Source organism: Rhinopithecus bieti, unplaced genomic scaffold, assembly GCF_001698545.2.
Source record: "Rhinopithecus bieti isolate Rb0 unplaced genomic scaffold, ASM169854v2 scaffold_19, whole genome shotgun sequence".
NCBI lineage: Eukaryota > Metazoa > Chordata > Mammalia > Primates > Cercopithecidae > Rhinopithecus > Rhinopithecus bieti.
The window spans coordinates 3,249,064-3,274,661 of record NW_016803360.1 but is presented as its reverse complement, the minus strand read 5'-3'; the positions used below and the strand labels follow the sequence as shown (position 1 = coordinate 3,274,661).

The following is a 25,598-nucleotide window of genomic DNA, read 5'->3' as shown; positions in this document are numbered from 1 at the left end:
TGTGTATAATGTTAGTAGTTAACATTAGTAACTCTCTGTTATATTAGAGATAATACCTAAAATGTACTAAAAATGGTGGTGACAAATTTGAATATCCAGGATACTGATCTTACAGAAAATAGGTATCCGGAAGATATTAATTGCAACCTTTCTAGACAGTGAGTTTGTCTAGACAGTAAACTATATTCCCTAATTTACCATTTGGATTACATTCAGAATTCAATTTAACAGCTGTATACATGCATCATGAGATTTCATAAGCAATATGGTAAGAGAAAACATTTAAATCATATTGTTTGCCTATTGAAAAGAAAAATTGAATAACAAATACTTTATTATCTGGGTACTAATTAAAAATTCTTGATATTATTTATATTTTGAGTTACGTATACACTTGCTGGTGTAGTGCTACAGTGTTCAGAACAATGATGTGAATGCAGTTACTTCCAGACAATATTTTCCAGTGCATTAAAATAAGAAAAGGGTAGCCAGTTTTTTATTAGTAGTAACTACTGCTAAGCTTTTGAAAATTGATTTGTTCTTACAAAATTATATATTTATATATAAAATTATGTATATATACTAAAGCATAAATTAGATAATTGTGAAATAGTTTGGAATCTTTGAGAAAGTCTAAACACATGGTGGAAATAAACAACTTTCTTTGGACAAATTCTAAGATACACAAGTAGTTTTGAAAGCATTATAATTTAAACTACTACGCAAATATTGAAGTTCTTCAAATAATGAATGTTTTCCTATTGTGATTTTTTACCATATAATCCCTACATATCATTACTGTGTACATTTCATGGCTGTTGGTACCTTTCACAGTACTGGCCTTCGTATCCCCGTGGACAAGCCGTGCAGCGGTAGTCATCAAGGCCTTCTGTGACACAAGAGGGGCTGAAACTGAATCAGAAAGAAAAGGATTGCAAAAAAAGTTTAATCCATTTATTTTATAAAATAGCATTCCTATCCATTATCAAGGTTTTTGGGACCTACTTTTAAGTGGTGATAAATGCCATCCTTATAATTAGCTGACGTTCTTATTTAATGGCAGGACATCACAATGAAAAACCATTCATAAGAGTAAACAAACACATACTGTTTGGTTTAAATGATGGATTAAAAATGCATCACACAAGGCATGTTAATAGTCTGGAATTTAACAATGATGTGACAGCCATGAATATACTAAATGCCCAGCAAAATTGTCCTATTGTTCACTAATCAAAAGAAAAATCTGACTAGAATTTATGCACATTGTCCGATAGTAGAATAGCTATTACTTATTATCTTTTAGGTTAAAAAAAGAGCATAAAATCTATATAATTTTTTTTTTTCTTGAAAACTCAGCCCAAATGGCCACTGGTGCTTCAAGACATGAAGTGTGAATAAATGTTTCACTTGGAATAAAAGAATATCTTTTCTAATTTACACCCAGATTTCAAACTACATTTTACTTTGAACACAAAGTAATGTGATTTAGTGTGAGGAAAAAAGGGAAAGCTTTTTCTATGAAAATGACTATTTTATGATATTTTCTAATAATTAGGTCTTATATAACTTCCCCAATGTTTTTACTACAATGCTGGTAGACCACAGCCAGTCTGTCTTGCTCCAGGATTTCTGATGATCTTATTCCATTAAAAAAAAAAAAAAAAAAAAAAAGACTCCACAAGACTTGAAAACTAAACTATATTAGCATGTAGTTTTGGGTTGTTACAAACTTCTCTCAGCTGCATTCCCATTAGATAAAACTGAGTGATGCATTGGAAATTTGGAAATTAAAAACATGTATCTGTGGCAGAATAATAATGCTGCACACACCATTTTTCTTTTCGCTGCTTCACTAAATCAGTTGATGCTGAACACACAATAACAGGCCGGGCCCACAGCTCCTTTTGGTCAGGTGCCATTAGGACCTAATGTTAACTGTCTTCTAATGCATTACATCAATAGTACATCAATGAGTAATAGGCTCTAACTTTTGCAAAATTTGTGAACAAATTGATCTACTACTCACAAACTCATTATCCAACAAATTTATTTTTGCCTTCACAAAAAATAAACTTATAACTGACACCCTCTGCCAAGTTTTTAGCTCATTCATTTAAAGCCTGATACTGAGTGCATCCGTGCATGCGCACTCACGCACACGTGCACACACACACACACACAGTCTTATACAGATTTTAGACATTTCCAGTGAAACTCTAAAGAGCCAATATGATTAAATTACATTTCTTTATAGTAAAATAATGAAATGTCAATAAATAATTAATAAAGTGTTTACTATATAGGAATGTAGTAATTCTTGAATAGTTGATTTTTTTTTCAAATTATGATATTATGATGGATTGCACTGTTTCCTTATATCTCATAAAAGGTCTTCTGGAGGGAGTAGGGATTCCATCTCACTTGAAGCTTGAGTTTATTCTTTCTGTTCACAACTCCCTAATCTGCTCTCAATTCTCATTTCGTCTGCAGGGCTACTCAGAAATCCTTGGGCTTTTCTCATGGTGACCATCTTTTACATTTCCCTATGGCTGCTAATTCCAAACTCCCCTCAACTGAATTTTAAACATTTACAGAGTCTGCTCTCTGTGTCATCTCCTATGGACACTGCAGAGATAAATGAGTTTCTGGAAACCATTTCCTTCTGGTTTTTATCCCAGTTCACTGATTGTTCCTTTTCAGTTTCCTTTGTTGGATCTGTGGCATGTCCTTGATCTCTTAACGTGCTTCACAATTCAGTTTTCTGATTTCTGCTCCCTTCTCCTCTCTCCTCTAAATGATCTCACTTAGTCCTAAGGGCTCTAAATATTGTGCCTACTTTCACAGATTTATAGTAAGTTTCTCCCCCTCCAAAAATATACCAGATCTTTCCCAATTTTCCCCATCCCAGTCAACGGCCACTCCATGTTTCCATTTGCTTTGCCAAAAACCATGGTGTCAACCGTGTCTTCTCTGTCACACTCCACTTATCTCCTATCTGCAAATGCTGCTGGTGCTTCCATCAATAACACCACTGGATTATCCTGTCCCAAGAGACCTCTTGCCACTGGAAGATTTTTAGCCTTCAGGACATTTAGATATTCATTAGAGCTTTGCTGACTTCATCTCCTAGCACCCTCTTCTCATTCACTCTGTTCCAACCACCCTAGCCTCCTGTTGTCTGCCAAGCATGGGCCAAGAATGGGCCTGTGTCTGGGCCAGTGCAGTGACTTTTTTCTCTGACGGGACTGTTCTTCCTGCAGGTATTCACATGATTCACACCATTCACATTTCTGCACAAGTCTCATCTGTTTGTGAAGATCATTGACCACCTTATCTAAAATCATACCTTAGTCACTCTAAGTTCATTGAGGCTCCTTTATTTCTCCTGGTAGTACTTGTCATTACCTGACATTACATTATATATCTACTTCTTTATCTTACTCTCTTATAAAAAATATAAGCTCCAGAAGGCTAGGAAACATGGGCTGTTTTGTTCACTTATATATTCCCAGTATGAAGAGCCATGCCTAGCATTGGGTTGGGCCCTCATTAACTTTTTATTGAATAAAGAAATAAATAAAATATTATGTTTACTTTCAAGGAATTTACAATTTCGTGTGAGAGACAGATATGTACACATATAGGACAGGAAACATATCTTTTATCTATTCATAGTGTGGGATGAAGTACACACTTAGTAAATGTTCATCTTCTGAAAGAAAGATTGAAATAATTCTGTATAGTAAAATGTGTTAGTTGTATATAAAATGTACAAAATACACGCTGTGCTATGGATAGGTTTTGTGGCAGAGGTAGGGTTTGAAAAATGTCTTGAAAAACAAATTAGATTTTACAGGAATTGTCTCAGGGAATAGCAAGAGCAGACTGCTAACGATGTCTAGGTAAGTGCAAGAAACGCCAAACTTGGCACTATATAGAATGATGTTGAGGGCAGGGAGCCTGGAAAGGTAATCAGATTACAAAGGGTTTCCAATGCTCAAAGAGTCTGATCTTTCCTTGGGAAGGCACTGGAAACTTCTAAGGGTGTGTGAGCACTGCCACTTTGTTATAAGAGTTAACTTTCTACCATATTTGTTTTGGTAAGAGATAATGAGGACTTGAACTATGCCGTGGAAATGAGTCAGTAATCACTCATCATGCCTCCATATTTCTCACTGACTGCACAGATTGAAGTCATAAATTGAGATATCTCAGCCTCCTCCATCTATTCCTCAGAATCTGTTTTTATGTCTTGAGGAGAAGTGCCTCTTTTATTTGCCCTGGCTGGTTTCTTTGCTTCACATTTTAATTATTCTCTTCTCACCATTTATAGGTCTTTACTTTGTTAATTAGCCTAATATGTCCCAAGCTTTAGATGGTGATATTAGTGACTCATGAGCTCTATTTAGTAGGTTTTGGCTAAAATTTTTTTCTAAAAATGTAAAATAACAAAATTAAATAAACAGCATGGTATATAATACATCTATTTAGATATCTACACACACAAGTTTTTGTGGGTTTCTGGCTTATGATATAAAAAAGTGTTTCTTACAGTGGTTGCAATCAATAAAGTTTGAAAGTCACTGAACTTGCCATTTTAATTTGATATTTTGATTCAATGTCTTCTGTATAAAAATTTACTCAAATTATACAAATCACATAAAACAACAATGAAACAAAAATGAAAACACACTCTTATTGATCCTGCTAACAAATCAGGGTAGTATTCTACCATTTTATTCTTGAAATTTCTTAAAACTGTAAATTAAAATTCTGCTTTCATTATTGATGGTTAAAATTCATCAATGACTCTTATAGCGTAACCACAGGACCAACCAAAACTGGGCCTACCCTGTTGATAACAAAATGTCAGGTTACCTTTAAGGTATAACAGAGCCAAAAACTGCAAGTCGTGTAGCCTAGGCATGTTCAATAGAAAAACTGTGACCTCTAACAACACCAGGAACCAACTATTCCTCCCCTTGAACCAACAAGACAGGGACAAAATCAAAACCTGAACATTGGCACTCCTTCAGAAATGAGGGGTTCATTGGCTCAGAAGATCTAGGGCTAAAATCTGCCTCAATATACCTTATTGTAAGTGATCAAATTTGAAGCCCTCCAATCAGACTTTGCCAAGCCAGCATTTCTAAATCCTTTGCCTTGCCTTCTGATCCCTTGAAACTTCCTCGTATCCCAAATTAGGGAGACAGATTTGAACCTGACTCTTGTCTCCTTGCTGACTAATTTTTCAATAAAGCTTTTCTTTTCCCCAAAGTCAGTGCCAACGTTATTGGCTTCTATGTGCTTCAGGCAGCAAGCCCATTTATTTGCTCAATTACAATAGTCAGTTGCCACCATATTCACTGGGTCTCCCTTGTGAAAGCAGCAACTGATGCTGTTCATTGCTCTTCTCTCCCTTGGTGTCAATGGTAGTGCCTCCCGGGTTCCCTCTCTTCTGACTGCTCCTGCCTTGGCTCTCCTTTTTCTTCTTTCCCAACATGAAGTCCTGTCTTTCCTTCTTTCTATATACTAGCTTTGGATAACATTAGCCTGGGAAATCTTATACAACTTTAATTCACTTATTAACATATCTTTTCCTTCATCTGCTCCTGCAATTTTCAGATTTCCATTTCCTGCAGCTATTTGCATATTTCCATTCAGACAGATATGTTCTATCAATCTGAACCTATTTGAAACATAAATTGTCTTTCTTCTCTAACAGCTCTCTCCTGGTTTCTCTATTTCAGTTAATGGCACCACCATTTTCGGGGGCAACCTGCCTAAAAACCTCAGTCTTCAACTCCTGCCCGGACCCTCACCCCTCACATCTAATTAGTTTTCAAATCTGTAGAGCTGTATTAAACAATTTTCTCACATTCATTCCTTTGTCTCCATTCTTGTTACTATTACCTACTTCTGGTTCTAATTATCTTTTGCCCATGCGAGTATACTAGCCTTTTAATTGGCCTCTATGCTTTTCTCATTTGCCTGTTTCAATTCATTACACTCAAATCTATTATAATAGTTTTCCTAAAATGTGGCTATAATCATATTAACCTTTTTTTCCAAAATAAAAACTTGTAGTGTTTCCTTATTACATAGAAAATTAAATAACTATTTCTTAGACTGGTATTTAGGGTTTTCTACAATATGGACTTTATTCTCCCATTCATTTTCATCTGCAATTATGAAATTGTGTCTGAACTCCATGTTCCAAATTCTGTTACTTATTAGGTTTTGCACATCCCTTGTATTTTCTAAGCATTTGCCCATTTAATTTCCTACTATTCCCACCAGTGAAAATCTTTAAATTAATTATTTAAGATCCATTATACATGCTATTTCTTTTCATATGTTCTTGAAGCTTCTGGTATTAAGTGTGGTGTTTTGTGCCTTTGAATTCTCTTTACATTTAAGTTGATACCCCTTAACACAGGTTTTACAGTGAGTTCCTCCGAAAAATGGCATGCTTCTCTTGTATATCTCCTGTAGCTTTTATTATAGTGTAATCAGCAGCGAATTATCAATTAGTTATTACATTTTTCTAATCCAAATGGCTTACTTTTTAAAACAATTAAATACATAGCATTATCTTGTTTAAATCTGGGCATCAAGGAGAAATTAGGGAAAGAAAGACAAAATAATATTATTTTCATACACCTACTACTTGGTCCCTGGATGAAAAATAAGATCATGCATATTATCCTCTTCAATATCCAGCTTACCTAAAAATTTACATTTGACACCCTGTAAAAGGCTTGTGATTTCAGCCAACAAAAAAGACGAGCTTTCAGAGGAAAAGGAGATGATTTACAGGAAATGTTTTCAGAATGCATACAAAGCCGAAGATGAAGAAGAAAGTGAGTAGGCACAGGTGCAAAGATCACGTTGTCTGAATTGCTCTGTGGCTCTTTAACACTCAAGATAGAGTGTCCAGAATTCTAATTCTGAACAAACTGCCATACATTATTTTCAAAAGCAAATTCTTAGAGTAAAACTGCCCTGCCTTACTGAAGTCTATAAATCACTTAACAGAAAGTGCAGGTAGTCTGGGCAAAAAGGTAAATGAAAACACCTACGGTTTTCATCAATATATAAACCGGTGCAGAATCTTCAGACAGCACTGAAAGAAGATATTCCAGCTTTTGTTTCTTGTTAGGGCTGTGTTTCCATGGTACCAAGCTCAGACCATCTTAAGAAAAAGGAGGTTGTGATTTTGGGAGTTTCCTTTTTTTTTGGAGCATAACAATAAGTCACCTGCTTGAATTGTACAATTTTTCAACTGTTTTCTTGATAATTATTTCCAAATCTTGAATCAAACACATAAAATAAATGGAAACAGCCACAAAACGCCGACAATCCTTCATGACTGTATTATAGGGGTAGAGGTAGGTAGAGTAAACATTAGACGTATATTTGATGAGAGCACCATGCATATTTTGTGTAGGCGTGTGTATATATACTATATACAGTAGGTACTATACTAGATTTGTTTTTATAAACATATGCTTACATTAATATTGGTACTTACATTTTAAGTAATAAGTATTATTTACTTGGGGCAGAGTTTCAAAGGAAAAATGAACCATAGAGTATTATATACTCACTTTTGTCATGTTTTGTATTATTAAAATATCTCTATCTTAAATTGAGATTTTTGTCTACATGGAAAAAAATAGCCAAATCATAGACAGCCCATGTGCTAGACAGATGGCATTTCTGATTGGGAAATGTGGTTATATTTCTCAATCTTACTTGTTACTGGAAGAAATCAGAGGGCAGGCACATTGCTGACAGTCATTTGGCAATCCCTTGACAATTCCATAGTATCCAAGAGCACATCGTTCACAGAAGTCACCAGCAGTGTGATGTTGACAATTCTGTAAAGGAAAGAAGTTTGTTTTTCATTTAGTGAGAGTTAGGATGTAATTTATCATATAGTCCCTAGCGATGAATGTGTCTATGAACACATATACTTTCTTACGCACACACACACACACACACACATACACACACACACTTTTATCACTGACAGAGAACTCAGTCTTTGATATAAATATTTTTAAAGAAGCTCTTTTATTTGAGAAACTAATACCTAGCTATTGTAGCTACACTGACAATAAGAGTTTCTATTCTTTTCCCTGCATCAATCGCTATGTAAATGTTTCTCCTACTCTAAATTGGGGAATAGACTTCAAGAGTCTCTAAAATTTATTATTTCTTCTAGGCATTTATGTTCCTTCATATCCCAGATTTTAGCTCTCTGAGATGTTAGAAAAAGGTGCTACAAATACTGTGGCCTTGGCACATGCCCACTAGTGGGCTTTCTGAAACCACCTCAAAGTGGAAAGCATAGATGCAGGTGGTTCTTCATAAATACAGAGGAGTCAATCTAAAACCAGCAATCTCAGATCAATATCTTCTTTTTTATGCTTGCGTAATAAGAGACATCGGAGTGATATCCTTTAACACCTTTCCACAAGGAAATGAGAATAGCTTCAGAATAGTGTGTAAATAGTTTCAAATTAAAATTTTCATGAAGCAGAATTATATTTAATGCAATAATCAATTATGCAATAAGAACTTAGGAAGAGCTACATGGAATGAACTGAAACAGTCAATGAAAGAACATCCTACCTTCTAGAAATTTACGTAAGCTTTGGGAAAATAATAATTTAAAAAAACCACCTGCCAAAAAATAAACATGGCAGCAAGAATGCAACATTGAATGTTGTTTTGTGGGAATGTGGTCCTTGCATCTGAGAGTTGAGAAAAAGGAAGAAGGGAATTTGGAATTGGATTTTAGCTGGATTTTATAAGACAAGATTTGGACTGGTCAGAATAGTGACTTACATCTTATAAACAATATCGAAAGAAAAGTTGAGAAACAAATAAGTCAGTAACAAACTAGATGGACATGTTAGTGAACTGGCTTCCTGATAATCTCAGCTGGAGCCACAAAGCTGCCTGCAGGCTCTATACTGAACTTGGATGATATCCCATAGACTGGGCTCTGCTTCATTTAATCAATCAAGAAGAATGTATTTATTTTTCTTGAAGAATGTTTCAAGTGTCATCTAATGGCCAGACAATTGTTGGTATGGAATGTGTGGTAATTCACAACAAACAATAGCTGACATCATTTCCACCACAGATATTGCCATGGAATTAATTTTTGCTTAGAACTTCTGCTAACTCTTTCTGAGAGTTTATGCTATTTCTTACAGTGAAACTATGACATTGCCACAGTGAATTTTAGATCATTTAGTTTTTACATTTTTCATGTTATATTTGAAAGTATATTGTGACATTTACAGATTTTATAACAATGTGAAATGAATCCGGTTTTTCCAATATGACAAGGTACAAATCTTGTCATTTTTTTTGTTTGTTTTTCTTTTGAGACAGAGCTCTGTCCCCCAGGCTGGAGTCCAATGGCATGATCTTGGCTCACTGCAACCTCTGCCTCCTGAGTAAAGGGATTCTCCTGCCTCACCCTCCCGAGTAGCTGGGACTACAGGCACATGCCACCATGCCCGGCTAATTTTTGCATTTTTAGTAGGGAAGGGGTTTCACCATGTTGGCCAGGCTGTTCTCGAACTCCTGACCTCAGGTGAACCACCCGTCTCAGCCTCACAAAGTGCCCGGCAAATCTCAAATCCTCTACTTCTATACCTCACCCTCAGTCAACGATGGCCCCCTATTTTAAGAGATAAGAAAGTTCTAATTTCAAGTGTCATTGCAGAAAAGTGTTTAGTAGAGCAAAATGATTTGTCATATTTTGCCATTGATTTAAGTGCCACAATCCTCTTTTATTCAACCATCCAAAGGAACCACCATTTTTTAGCAATAAAAGAGCCATTCTGTATTTAACAGTAGCATTATGAGAGATAATGTCTCCAAGATAAAATAATTATCTATTATCTATTATAATAATCCAGTCTAATTTGGATGCTCCCTTGGTTTCCTGGCAAACAATTCAGTGTCTTGCCACATTATTTTCCATCCGTTTGACATTTGTTTCCGTCCTTTGTCTGAAGCTACTCCACTCCTAAATTGGTTTCCTTGCCTCCTGCCTCCCCATTTTCTCCAGCATCTTCATTCCCTCCTTTGCAGGCTCATTCCCATTAATATTTGAAATTGGTCAAGCCTTTCCTGTCTTAAAAAAAAAAAAAAAAAAAAATCTGTGAGGTCTCAAATTGCTCAACAATGTCTATCCTATTTTGATAAGCTTTTAAAAGACATTGTTTACATTCCTGGTCTCTACTTCTTCATCTCCCATTCACCCTTTAAACAGGCCTCTGGTTTCACCATTAAACATCATACCAGGATCACCCGTAAGATCTTTGTTGCTAAAGCAAAACTTAGAATCATCAGGCCTCATGATATGTACATTTTCTGTAGCCACTGATATTTCTGGATACTTTTTCTTTGAAATTTTCTCTTTCCATGGTTTCTTTTTCTTTTTTTTTTTCTTTTTTGAGACAGAGTCTCGCTCTGTTGCCAGGCTAGAGCGCAGTGGCATGATCTTGGCTCATTGCAACCTCTGCCTCCCGGGTTCAAGCGATTCTCCTGCCTCAGCCTCCCAGGTAGCTGGGATTACAGGTGTGCATCACCATGCCCAGCTAATTTTTGAATTTTTAGTAAAGATGGGGTTTCACCATGTTGGCCAGGATCATCTCAATCTCTTGACCTCGTGATCCGTCCCCCTTGGCCTCCCAAAATGTTGGGATTACAGGCGTGAGCCATGGCGCCCAGCCCCCATGGTTTCTTTAAGAGTAAGCCAGTTGATGTTTCTCCCACTTCTATGGCTACTCTAATTCTCTTTTATGGACTCTTCCTTCCCCTTCTGTTTAATATAATTGACGCCCTTAATTCTAACTTTGATCCTCATCTCTTTTTTCTCCTCCATATTTACCTTGGTGATTTCATCCATTACTATGACTTCAGTTAACGGTGTGCCCAAAACTCTGTATTTTATGTATTCAGACTGGATATCTCTGATGGGTTCCAGACTTCCACTTCTAATTGCTTCTTGAGTAAATATTGTATAACACAGAAGTGCCTTAAATTTGAAATGACCACAATTAAGTTCATCTCTTGCTAAACCTGCGAATACTCCTGTATTTCTCATTTCATCTGAGGTCACTGTCATCCACTCAATTGCCAAGGTCGGCAACCTAGAGGCCTCTCTTATCTGATGTATCCATCAGATCATCAGTTCCACGAGTCTATTACTCTCTGTTTCTTGACTTTCTTGTTGCTACTATTTTCTTCTGGCCACTGTCATATTTTACTTGGATTATTGGAATAGCCTCTTAGCTAAAGATCCTGTCTCCATATTTTCTTATCTGGTTGATTTCTCCACACTGCAATCAGAGTGATCATCCTATGAACATATCAGACCATGCCCTTCTCTTGCTTGAAAGGCTACACTAGTTCCCAAATGCAGTCAGGATGAATAACAAGTCATTAGCATGGCAAGGAAGAGCTTCGTTATCTGCCACCCCGCCCCCCTATGCCTTCACCACCACAGCGCTTACCCCTCTATATGTAGCTGTAACCACGGCTTTCTTTGCATATAATGCCATAGCCACATGGGGCCATCTGAAATTCTCAAATTATGCGGATACTCTTTATCACTGCTGGGACTTTTCATTTGCAAATCCTTAGCTCTAGAGTGCATATTGGGCTAGCACCTATTCATTTCAGCTCTCATTTTAAATGTCAGTTTCTCTGAGAAACATTCCCTGATGCCCTAAAACTGGCTTAAATGCTCCTTTTAGTGCATCAAACATGGGAGGCATTCGATGACTATTTTTGAATGGCTGAATGAATGAATGCATGTTTCAGGAAGTATAGATGAAACTGGTCAGGCTTTTCAGATGAAAAGCCCAAATTTCAAGTGTCATTGCAGAAAAGTGGTTAGCAGAGCAAAATGATTTGTCATATTTTGCCACTGATTTAAGTGCCATAATCCTCTTTTACTCAACCATCCAAAGGAACCACCAGTTTTTAGCAATAAAAGAGCCATTCTGTATTTAACAGTAGCATTATGAGAGATAATGGCTCCAAGATAAAATAATTATCTATGAATTCTAACTTCAAGTCATTCAGCAAGGGGGTCATGCTGATGAATAAGTGTTAACTGGGGAGTGTTTTAAGAACATATTTTATAGTTATAGAGATGAATGTGCCAAAAATACATAGGACCTCCAACAATAATTTTCAGCATTTTACTTTTGCAGTAAAATAATTGCATAATGAATTATTTTATGTAACCTAAATATAACGTTAGTAACTCAATTAAAATCCTTAAAGCCAATAATCATTACTAAAAGACAGAGATTCAAAATATGATTTTGTTTCTCTTATACCTGTAAGTCTACATAATTTCTTCAACAGAGAAAGCAAATATTGTAATCTTCTCTGGACAATCTTGTCAATCTTTCACAGGGTTGCTGACATACTAAACTTGGTTAATTGAATCAAATGTCCTGGTTAGGTCCACAAACACACAACACATAAATCACGAGCCTCTTTTTGAAACTTTTTTGACATACCCTTTTCATGTGACTTTCCTGTCTGCTTTGAAATAGTGTACATAATATTTTTTCTTATATAAAAATAAGTCTTTAGGGAAAATTTCTATATTTTGGATGCCTAATGAGAAGCTTAATTATATTCTCAAGAGTGGTATGTGCTAGTATCTCTTCAATAATACATTAGAATATATTAGATTTGTTAAGTTTTTTTGCACACTGGAAAACTGTTGGTATATATTCCTTCTACAAAATCAAATGAATATAACATTAATATTATAGTATCTCGGGCCTAAGGTGAGAAATTACTTCACCTAACCTTCTTGCCATACAGGAGTGCCTTCTATACTTTCCTTGAGATATCATTAAATGCATGAATTCTTATAAGACAGCTTTTTTTTTCATCTCGCATAACCTGTGAAGTTTTCCTTACAGTGAATAAAATTTCTTACATTCTAATTTTCAGTGATCCAAGTCCTGCCTTCTGAAGTGATGAAAATTAAGTCTAATTCCCTTTTCCTAGGGAAGGTCCTCAAATATCTAAGAATATTATTACCTCCTAAATCTTTGTTTCAAGCTAAACATTTAGCAATCTTACTCAGGGTTTCCTTCAAATATAAGACTCTAGCTGTGATTTGCAAATATATTAAATGTACTTCCTCCCTTGATTTGGATCTTATACAAGTAGCAATGCCCTGTGTTGGCACCTAGTGAATCTGCAATCAAGTAAGGACTCTTACTTCACGTGAATTGCTAATACGTGTCATTTCCTCTGTTCTTTCCCCTAAACTAGAAAATAAGCTCTAGAGGGCGAGACCCATGCAGTCTTCACATTCCTAGTACCTATCACAGGCCATAGACCTGTATATTGGAAACATAATTAACAGATGCCACAGGAATGAACAAACAAGTGAGCTTACCTGAGTTCAAATCTTTTCTATTAATCTCATCTTGTTAATTGTAATTCATAGTTTCATCTGTCAGGATCTTTTCCCACCATCCAACACATTAGATAATCCTTTCAGCTTTATGTTATCTGAATATTTGATAGATCTCATCCAAAGCATTTACAGATATTTTGAACAAAACAAGGTCAAATACAAAGCTTATGCCTCATCATTGGAGATATCACTAGAGCGTACTCTGGGTCACACATTTTTAGCAACGTATATGCCCATCAACCTATCAGCTGGCTAACATCTGGCTCATATTTTCAATCTTGTGTGCAAGGATACTACGAAATAGCTCATCAAATGCCTATTTAAACAAAACCAGCATTTGAATCATGGATAAGACCTCTTCTGCTTTATAACATAAGCAAGTTATTTAATTTCTCCAGCATTAGTTCATCAACTGTAAAAGAAGAAATAATCTTGTCTATCTCATAAGTTTATTGTAACAATAAATGAGAAAATCTCTGTACAGTGACCTATTTTGGTCCCAGTACACACACAGTTTTGGACACATAATAGCGGTTATTATTTTTGCTGAATTTGAGATATGATGTATCACATTGTCTGATAAACTTGATATTTTACTGGGATTTAGAAAACTAGATTTTCAGATATTATATATACAGTAAACCTAGCACTTAGTTTGATATGTGTTATTTTGAGTGAACCTATTCTTTTTTTCAATTTTTAATTTTTTGTAGACACGGGGCCTGTGTTGACCATGCTGGTCTCGAACTCCTGGATCCTCTTCTCTTGGCCTCCAAAAGTGCTGGGATTACAGGCATGAGCCACTGCCCCCAACAAAGTGAACCTATTCTGATTCCTAATGAGCACTGTTTATTTTTTCCACAGTTGACAGATATTTGTTAAGTTAGCAATACTTAAATTTCATTGGAGATCACAATCAATCTGTTTCCTACATTTTATTTTCCTTTATAAAACCTGGAAAGACATTTTATTGCTTACTATCCTGTGACATATTTTATGTTCTCACAATTTGTCAAGTGTTTTCCATACATGACCCCTAGTCACTTTTGCAGATTCTGTCACGACTCTAAGATATAATTCACTTGAACTTTCAAAATCAAACTCATTTAATCAGCAGAGTGTGTTTACACTCTCTCACCATCTGGAGAAAGCAGTTTGTGGTGGATTTGAAACCTGCTTCTAATACTTTTTGGTCAAGACTTTGTAGGTTGCTTACATTTTCTTAGCATTAATTTTCAGAACTTAGTATAAGGCTAACAATCTTTATTTTGGCAAGGTTGTTAGGTAGATTAAATAAGGTTTACAAAACAAAAAATTAGTGAATTCTAGTTACAAATCTGTCTGTTTACTGAAGATAGTGTTAATTGATTAAATGTTTCAGGCAACAGCAACAATCAGTTATAGAGATTTATTTTATTTTTTTTTAAATAAGAATTGTGATAGAGTGAAAATAATATTTCCACAAATTATTTTATCTTTAAAAGTTGTTTGAGCTAGCTAAGGCTTCAATATTCCCATGTGAAAAAAACAATAGGAGAAATAATTCTGACTACAGGGTGTAGCAATGATTAAATGAAAATATCTTCCTTCTGTCTCTCTCTCTCTCTTTCTACTTACCCATGTGTTTGTACTAGTTACTGTTAGTTCACTTATCTCCCTCTCTTCCCTTGGATTCAGTATCACATAGGTTTTATTCTTCAAAAATTTTTTTTTTCTTAAGGAGCAATAGTCACTGAGCTATTCATAACATGCCTATGTATAAGATTTATTAATGCCTAGGATGAAGCAACAATTGTCTTGCAAGTATCATTAGGTATGATGAAGAGCATAGCTACAAAGTGATCTCGGTTTCTTTGAAATATTTAGTCTATAAAGCTTTCTATAGTTTTCTTTCCTATGCACTTTATATTTTCAGGGTAAGGTGTGAAGAAAAAGAAAAACAAGATAAGTGAGTGCCCATCTCCAAATATCACCATGTTGGAGGTTAAGGCTTGCTATGGCCTGAATAATTGTGTTCTCCAAAAATTCGTATGTTGAAATCCTGTCTCCCAACGTGATAGCAACAGGAGAAGGGGCCTTTGGGAGGTGATTACATCATGAGGCTGGAGCCTTATGCGTGGGATTAGGGCCTTTACAAAAGAGACCCCAGAGAGCTATCCAACATGTGAAGACAAAGAAAGAAGGGGTCATCTATGATAAGGAAATAAACCTTCCCCAGACACTGACTTTGCTGGAGACTTGATCTTGGACTTCCCAGGCTTCAGAACTGTGGGAAATAAGTTCCTGTTATTTATAAGCTACCTAGTTTATGATATTTTGTTATGGCATCCTAAATGGACTAAGACAGTAAGAAAATCTAACATAGCGCTAGACATAATTTTTTTTTACATTTTTTGATCAATTATCAACTGATTGGTTCTTCAGCTATAAATGGTAGATAACATGTATGGTAATGATCATCTTTATGATCATCATTATCATAATTGCTTTTATGAAGCATACCATACACTAAGTAATGTTCTAAGCCTTTTATTGAGTATTTCGTCAAATCCTTACAAAAACTCTGTGAGTAGGCACTATTATTATTTTCATTATATAAATGAAGAAACTAAGACCTCGTTAAGGTTAAATAAATTGAGTAGGCTCACACTGCTCAAGTAAGTAAGGGGTGAAGCCAGGATTTGAATCAAGGCACTTTGACTGCAGAGTTCATGCTTGCCACTATACCAAAGTGGAAGGCATTGCACTATATAATGGATATGATATGAAACTGAGATCCATATTACACATAAAAGAGAAATCAGTATGCTTCGGTTTCCTCAGTTACAATGTGGGAGTAATAACAGCTATTTCTTATTTGCCTCATGAGGCCATTTCAAAGATGAACAGAGTTGCCTAAATTCAAAAGTTGTGAGTTCCATGAAGGAAAATATAAAAATTCAGAGCATAACGGTTTATACCAGCTGTGCTTGTTTAATGGAAGTATTTATTTTTTACTTCATCTAGGGATTACTCAGAAAATAGACATGCTTTTAGAATTCTTAGGGAACAAAAGTAGTCATAATAGTCAATTGGTCAAAAGAGGACAGTATAAAGATGATAATTTTAATCCTAATAAAATCAAATTAAACTGCATTCTTCATAAATGCTTCTAAATTAATCATATAAAGCAAACATAACTGTGTTAAAATGCCAGTGAAGATTGTATAACAAAAATGCATTTAATTCTTGCTTAAGAATGTGTATAGATTAACTGCCCTCCAAATTACCTATTGAATTTTTCAGGCAAGCAGATGATGAAAAAATAGTATACTAAAGCAAGATAGTAATTATCTCTGGAATTCATGGATGGCTAATATTAGTTATTTATTTTGTCAATAATATCATTTATGGTTCTGTTTAAGGTGGATCACCTCTTAAATGCATCTGCATTCCTACCCCACTCTCCACAATTAAGCATATGACTAATTTAAATATCTTATTCTGATTGAAATAGGATATATTTAATAAGCTAGGAATAGAAATAAGTTTTCTTAACACGACAATAAATGTTTTTCTTATACTAAACATCAGCATCATACTTAATGGTGAAAGTCTTAAGGCAATCATATTAAAATCAAGAATAAAATAGAAAGCTGATTATTTTGGGAGACAATTAAAAAACATGAAATTATTATTATAACAGATATAGCTTTTGACAAGTAAAAACACAATTATAATATTTGCAAATAATAGTATTATAGGCCAGGTGTGGTGGTTCACACCTGTAATCCAAGAACTTTGGGAGGCTGAGGCAGGCAGACCACTTGAGGTCAGGAGTTCAAGATCAGCCTGGCTAAAATGGTGAAAACTCATCTCTACTGAAACGCAAAAATTAGCCAGTTGTGGTGGCAGGTGCCTGTAATCTCAGCTACTCAGGAGGCTGAGGCAGGAGAATCGCTTGAACCTGGGAGGTGGAGGTTGCAGTGAGGCATGATATCAGCACTGCACTCTAGCCTGGGTGACAGAGCAAGACTCCCTCTCAAAAAAAAAAAAAAAAGTATTGTAAACACAACAATAACTGAATCAATTGATAAACCTCTAGAACTAAAACAAAAGTTATTGAATATCAAATATATGTAAAAACACCTATTCTAATAGTTAAGGTTTACCAGTAATGACCAGTTAGTACATTTACTATGTTGAAACAAAATAGGTAATGTTTACCGTTAAAATGAAAATGTAAGATACATAGAAAGAATTTTAATATGAGACATGTGTGCTCGATATAGACAACTTTAAAACAGTTTACTGTAAGACATAAAATGTCTGAATAGAGAAGAGTGACTAGTGTAAATATAGCAATTCTTTACAAATAGGCTAATTTAATTCCAATCAAAATTCCAGTAACATGTTTGGGTAAGAGATTGAAATAGTGCATAAAAATGTCAGCTGGAAGAATATGTAAGAGCATCTAGTTAATTAGAAGAGAAGAGAAATAAAAGACCTTGCTTTACCAAATAATGTTAACTTAACATAAAATGAAGGTAAGCAGAACACTGTAGTAAGAACTAAAAGGTAAGTAAAACAAAATGGATTATCTGAAACATCTTAATATCAACAAAATAAATTTGTGTATGTTCGGATACAACAATGTATCAAGAGGAAAAGGAAGTATTAATCAGTAAATGTTTCTTTACAGTGGTAATACATATCTGCAGAAAAATTACCTCCTCACACCATAGTAATGATTGGATCTAAAATTAAATCATAAACTTAATAGTAAGTACTGTGGGATGTCAATATCAAAATATCTCAACGTAGAAAGCCACGTGCCTGGGTAAGATCAACATCTGAATGAATGTAGCTAGAGAAACAAATGGCTCCAAGGATTGAGTCCCAGCAATACTACTACGCAGATTTCAGAGTAATGAAGAAAACTGAGAAGGAGCAGTGTTTGAATTTGAACATCTCCAGAATACCATGGCCTGGGAAGCAAATTGAGCAAAGGGTTTCAAGAAGAATGGGGTGATTCACAGTGGCAAACATGGCTGTTAGATCTAGTAAGGTGAACACTGGTCGTTGTACATTAGCCATTGGTTCCAACACAGAAGAGCGGGTGATAGCTTGTTTTTAGTAATTCAAAGGAGAATGGATGAAGAGAAATTATAGACAGGAGATAGACAGCTCTCCATTGTATGGAAGGAGAAGAATGAAGTGGTTACTTAGAAGGGAAATGAGTCAGGAGAGTGTTTTTGCTTTTAAGGTGGAAAAAAAAAGTGACAAGATAAGAAGGAGGAGAGATTAGCTAGAGTGATGTCGTCAAGCGGGAGAGGGGTAGAATTGAGAACATATGGGGAATATGTGATCTTTTCTGGAAACAAGAATAGTTCATCCACAGTAATAGAAAAGAGTCATAATAATTGGGCACACATGCAGAAAAATGGGTGCATGCAGTAGTGGGAGCTTGTTACCTCTCTTCTGATAGCTTCTAAATTCTCAATGCAGTAAGAGGCAACACCATCAACTGAGGGTAAGGATTGGAGGGGGTGAGAGGAGAGGTTTAGGCTTGAGGATGGAGGGGAAGGTATGAAATAATCAACTAGGAATGTGGAAAAGAAAAAGGATGAGAGAAAAGTGGCATGATTGCAGAGCAGCACAAAGGGTCCATTTGAAGAGAGTGATCATGAATTTAAGGTGAGATTAGATGGCACAATTGTCTTTTTCTACAGCCACGTTTAGTTTAGGAGGTGCAGGTGGCCGGGCATGATGGCTTACACTTGTAATCCCAGCACTTTGGGAGGCCAAAGCAGATGGATCACGGATCATGAGGTCAGGAAATCGAGACCATCCTGGCTAACATGGTGAAATCCCGTCTCTACTTAAAATACAAAAAAAGTAGCCAGGCATGGTGGCGGGTGCCTGTAGTCCCAGCTACTCGGGAGACTGAGGCAGGAGAATGGCTTGAACCCAGGAGGCAGAGCTTGCAGTGAGCTGAGATCGCACCACTGCACTCCAGCCTGGGCAACTGAGCAAGATTCCGTCTCAAAAAAAAAAAAAAAGAAAGAAAGAAAAAAGAAAAGAAAAAGAAGCTGCAGGTATGGAGGAGATAGTAGGACTCTCACAGTGTTGGAGTTCACTTGAGTGAAAAATAAGTAAAGGAGTAGCCAGGGAAATGAGCATTGCAAAGCAGTAATGCCAATGAAGAATCATGACTATTAAGCTGGTTACTACAGTGGAAGCATGAGATAAGGAACAAGAAAAAAGTGTGTGCGTCAATTGTGAGATTACACACATTGAAGCTGAAGTATTTGGAAGTGAACTAGAGAGAAACGACGCAGTGATTAAAAAAAAAAAAAAAAAAAAAAAGACGCTTCAAATGGAGACCAGAGAGGTACAAGAAACTGAAAGCTAAGAGTATGGAAGAGTTAAGATCATGGACATTAAAATCACTAAGAATGATGACAGGAGTAGTGCTAGGGAAAATGACAATTAGACAGGGAAAATCAGTAAGGAAGGACATGGGGTATTTAAAGGTTAGTCGGTGACTTCGACAAGCAGATGGAGAGGGGCGCCCGTAGAGGGAAGCATGAGAGTCAAAGCTGGGTGCTGTAGAGCAGCGTCTCCAATGTTTTTGGCACCACGGACTGGTTTCGTGGAAGGCAATTTTTCCATGGACTAGGATTGGAGGATGGTTTTGTGATGATGCAAGCACATTACATTTACTGTGCACTTTATTTCTATTATTATTACTTTGTAATATATAATGAAATAATTATACGACTCACTATAACATAGAATCAGTGGGAGCCCTAAGCTTGTTTCCCTGCAACTAGACAGTTCCATCTTGGGGTGATGGGAGACAGTGACAGATCGTCGATCATCAGGCATTAGTTTCTGGGAAGGAGCGCACAACCTAGATCCCTCGCAGGCACAGTTCACAATAGGGTGTGTGCTCCTATTGAGAATCTAATGCTGTCTCTGATCTGACAGGAGGTGGAACTCAGGCAGTACAGTAATGCCAGGAATGAGGAGCAGCTGTAAATGCTAACGAAGCTTGTTCCTTTGTCTGCTGCTTGCCTCCTGCTGTGTAGTCTGGTTTCTAAAAGGCCACTGACCAATATTTGTCTGTGGCCCAGGGGTTGTGGACCATGATATAGAGGAGGATGGATAATATAAAACTGGCAGCGAGGAGCAGGAAAACCTGCCCCACTTTCAGACTCAGGGGCATGAAGAGAGTGAAAGAAAGTGATGGCTACTGCAGCTGGGCGTGGTGGTCATGCCTGTAATCCCAGCACTTTGGGAGGCCAAGGTGGATGGATTACCTGAGGTTAGGAGTTCAAGACCAGCCTAGACAACATGGTGAAACCCTGTCTCTACTAAAAATACAAAAAATTAGCCAGGTATGGTGGTGTGAGCCGGTAGTCCCAGCTACTCAGGAGGCTGAGGCAGGAGAATCACTTGAACCCAGGAGGCTGAGGTTGCAGTGAGCCAAGATCACCACTGCCCTCCAGCCTGGGCAACAGAGCGAGTCAGCATCTCAGGAAAAAAAAAAAAAAAAAAAAAAAGGTGATGGCTACTCCTTAAGAGGGCTGCCAGGGCAGCAGCATGCAAAGTGAGAGCTGGGTTTCAGTCAGCATGGTGGAGAGAACATTGAGGAAAGAGGAGGATTCTGCAGGGGATTTTGCCTCTTTTGACCATGAGTGCCACAAAGCTCAGTAGAATGGTTTCAGAAGATGAGCAGAGGGTGGGAGATGGGCTTAACAAAGATGAGCTGTGGGCAGATTACAGTTTGGAGGACAAGTGGTGACAGGGGCAACCTGAATTTCTTACAGTGACTACAATAAAAAGGGTGGAACACATGAGTGTTCTGATTGTTCTAATGTAGAGATGGTAGTGGTAGAGAGTGCAGGGTGCTAGCAGAAACATAAAAAAAATAAGAGCGACCTTAATTATAAGGGAAATGGGTAAATTATGGGACATCCAAACAAAGATTGTAAAGATTTTAAATAATATCTAACAACATAATACAACCTCGTGATAGGTAAAAATTTAAGGGACAAGACATAAAACTGCATCAATGGTGTTGTATAAATCTTATTCACAAACACATGTAAAAATTGGTGGGAAGTACTTAAAATATTAAAATTTTATCTTATGTTGCATTTGGGGTGAATTTTTTCTTCTTAATTCTTTTCTGTAATTTCCAAATTTTATATAAAGTTTATCTATAAGAAAATAATCAGAAAAAAAGGCACATGTAATTTTTAAATAGGTATGTCTTCTGGTGCCCTTCTAAGATGCTGCTAAAATTCTATTTTTTGACACGCACAGTGGTTCTCCCAGTTATTTTTTCCTTACTTTTTAAAATGTAGAATCTGTGAATATCTTTTTCCCCTGCATATTTTGTTTCACACACACGGTTGTGTTCCCTTGCAGTTTAGCCGGCCTTTGAGTGCAGATGCTGGGCATGTGTAAAGAGAAATGAGCACATGGGCCTTGTTCAAGAAAGGCTCAGAGGACTACCTGGCATATCGATGTTTCAGGGTCACACAGGCTGCTGTGTCCATTACATTGACATGGAACACAGGTGCCCAAGGTTGGTCCAGGGGTGCGGCCACCTGGTTGAGAACGCAGTCGATAAAATCCTGGCAAGCATGCCTGAAAGAAAAGGAAGCCAATTAGGACAGCCAAGTTAGAAATCTTGCATTAGCAACACTTGAGCTCTTCAGTGGCTGCAAAGACAGACTGGCCTTCCCCTACCTGCGGCAGGGGCAACATCACTTACAAACTCAAGTGCCAATTTTGATACCTAATGTGTATTTCTTCCTGGTCTCCAAGGTGTTCAGGCGGCATCCATGTGTAATCAGACTTTAACCAAGGAAAGCTTTTATTTGTAGATACAACTCAGCCTGAAAGAGCTCCAAAGAGTCTTTTTCTTGCAAAAGAGGTTTGTTTTTAAATAACATTGTCATATGGAATAAAGACAATTCCAATGTCTTTACCACCTAAAATATGCTTTTACTGTGCTTGATGGATAACTAGCAAATGTCCAATGAAACACAGCAAAAAATGAAATAAAAAGTGTTATGGATGCATTATTTATACTGATATAATTTAAAGACTCTAAAAGTAAGAAATCCAAAATAATAAAAGCTCTGCATATCTTGGGACTATTAGACCACCAAAAAAATTTATCTTTCCCTGATATAATTTTTTTCATCTTGCAATAAAAATCTGAAAGCAAACAGAAAACTTCTAGTGAAGCTGACATATGCAAAATCAAGACTTCCATCTTCATTTGGGTTTATTATGAAAATGTATCAACAAACATCTTTGGCTTTCTGGAAGGCAGTCCACAGCTTTGGAATGCGGATGAGAACTGTCTTGTGTTTCAGGCTCAGCCCTCTCCTCACGCATAGCTGCAGACATTGCTTGATTTATGAATAAAAGGTGGAAGTCAGTTTTTCAAATTCCATGGAGAATTACAAGGGGACTATTTTACCACCTTGGTTAAGTAGGATTTTTTTTTTCACTTAAAAATCTTATGCCCATTGATGAAAGAAGAGTGATTGCTGACTAAGCAAGAAAAAATATCAGACTAAGAATTTTCTAATGCCTCCACATCCCTTTAGTTCTGGCCTAGATAGTCCAGAGACAAATATACAAACAGGCTCCTGATAAAAAGATCTAGTTTAATAGCCAGCACCCTTCTTGTTTATTTAGATTTGGATAACGCAAAAGTACCTCAATTAAGCACTTAATCAAAAGACTCTGCTTTTATCATATCCTAAAAGAAATTCTAATGAGATTTAATAATGTCCCAACTTTGAGCAAGCTGGCAGACAAAACTGAGAATAGTATTCAAGATATTTTGAGTCTTATTTTTCTTACGGTGGACATAATCATATAATTTAACAAAGTTTGTACATATTATTTAAAAGCAAGGTTCATTTTGCCATTATTATTGAATAAGTACTGGAAATGATGGTTGAGGAATTAATTTAAGCATAACTGAAGAAATAAACCAAGATCCATTTAAAAGTGGTTCACAGTGGCCAGGCGTGGTGGCTCACGCCTAAAATCCCAGCATTTTGGGAGGCCGAGGCAGGCAGATCACAAGGTCAGGAGATCGAGACCATCCTGACACGGTGAACCCCCGTCCCTACTAAAAATACAAAAAATTAGCTAGGCATGGTGGCGGGGGCCTGTAGTTCCAGTTACTCCTTAAGTTGAGGCAGGAGAATGGTGTGAACCCAGGAGGCAGAGCTGGCAGTGAGCCGAGATCGCGACACTGCACTCTAGCCTGGGCGACAGAGCGAGACTCCATCTCAAAGAAAAAAAAAAAAAGTGGCTCATAGTGTGGCTTATTCCAATTCTTTAAGAAGCTGATCACTGAAGAGAATTGGATTTTCTGTGCATGGATTTCATCCTTGAATATATATATACATATATATTCATGATCGCTCACGCCTGTAATCCCGGCATTTTGGGAGGCTGAGGTGGGTGGATCATTTGAGGTCAGGAGTTCCAGACCAGCCTGGTCAACATGGTGAAACCATGTCTTGACTAAAAATACAAAAATTAGCCAGGCATGGTGATGCATGCCTGTAGTCCCAACTACTCTGGAGGCTGAGGCACGAGAACCACTTGAACCTGGGAGGTGGAGGTTGCAGTGAGCTAAGATGCGGCCACTGCACTCCAGCCTGAGTGACAAAGCGAGACCCTGTCTCAACAAAAAACAAGACAAAACAAAACAAACAAACAAACAAACAAACAAACAAACAAACAAAGTGCATACCACTCCTTGGTACTGTAAAAGGAATGAATAGGGAAGCTTTGATTTTATGTTAGTTTTGTCTGAGAGATATGGGCAAGTTACTTTGAGACAGTTTCCTCATCCCACAAATGAGCAGGTTAACTAGATGACTTCTAAACTGTCTTTCAATTTTAACATTTTAGATTAGTTTTGATTTATTTTGTGTCCTGATGGATTCAATTTCTATGAGGTAGCGCGCGCGCGAGAGAGAAGATTTGACAATGCAAAAATTAGAAACTTAAAACATTAAAAAAAAAAACACAGAAGGTCTCTCTTTTCCTTGATAATTTTGTATCATTGTTTCAATTAAAAAAATTTTAGGGTATTTTCAATATTGAATGTTTTCCTCTTGGTGAACTGCGACAAAGTTCATGAGAATGATTATGTTTAAATTGGAACCAAAAAAATTACTTTTTGAGTCCCATCTAAAATCCTTTCTGGAACACAATGGCGAATTAAAGAAAAGTAAATAAATACCTTCCTGAGCTCCTCTTTCCCATTTCTACTCTAATTTAAACTTTTCCAAAGTTCTCTTCCTCAGTGTTGAAATTATTCATGGCTCAATTTTCTTCTGCTCTCCTCTATCTTTAATTTATTTCCATAATATATTGTTTCATCAAAACATCAGATCGAATTTACACAAAAATGTGGGAGGGTAGAGAGGAGAGAATGAAACAGACAGTAGAGACCCATCATATCCTAGGCTCAGGGCTGCACACTGCGCTCCTTTCTTTCTTCAGAGTTTAGTAATAAAAGTAGATACTTGTGCTGGAGCTCATAAAAACACTCTGTCTTGTATCTTTGCATGGATTTTGCAATCAGGCAGACCCAGGTTTAATTCCTGTTCCACCACTTTGTATGTAGTAAGGTTTTGAATACTGTGTGCCTCGGTTTCCTCACCTAGAACGTAGGAATATTGTACAGTCATGTGCTGCTGCATAATGACATTTTGGTCAATGATAGGACCATGTATATGACAGTGGTCCCATAAGATTATAGAACTACATTTTTACTGTACCTTTGCTATGTTTAAATATGTTTAGATACGCAAATACTTACCATTATGTTACAATTGCCTACTGTATTCAGTACCAATAACATGTTGTGCAGGTTCATAGTCTAGGAGCAACAGGCTATCCCATGCAGCCTAGGTGTGTAGCAGGCTGTACCATTTAGGTTTGTGTATGTACACTCCATGATGTTTGCACAATGAAGAAATCACCTAATGACACATTTCTCAGAAAGTATCCCTGTCATTAAGCAGCACATGACTGTATAATATAATAGCTGAGTACAAGTTTACCTAGGTTT

At 36.7% G+C, this 25,598-nt stretch overlaps 1 protein-coding gene across 1 annotated transcript in view; it reads right to left on the bottom strand.

The window, feature by feature from the left end:
- LAMA2 (laminin subunit alpha 2) overlaps positions 1-25,598 on the bottom strand; it is a 640,343-nt gene that overhangs the window by 175,308 nt on the left and 439,437 nt on the right. The window contains exons 29-31 of the mRNA XM_017879679.1: positions 21,995-22,129; positions 7,762-7,886; positions 826-912 (exon numbers count right to left, since the gene is read on the bottom strand). Coding sequence (XP_017735168.1) covers positions 826-912; positions 7,762-7,886; positions 21,995-22,129 — 347 coding nt within the window. The remainder of the gene's footprint in view (positions 1-825; positions 913-7,761; positions 7,887-21,994; positions 22,130-25,598) is intronic.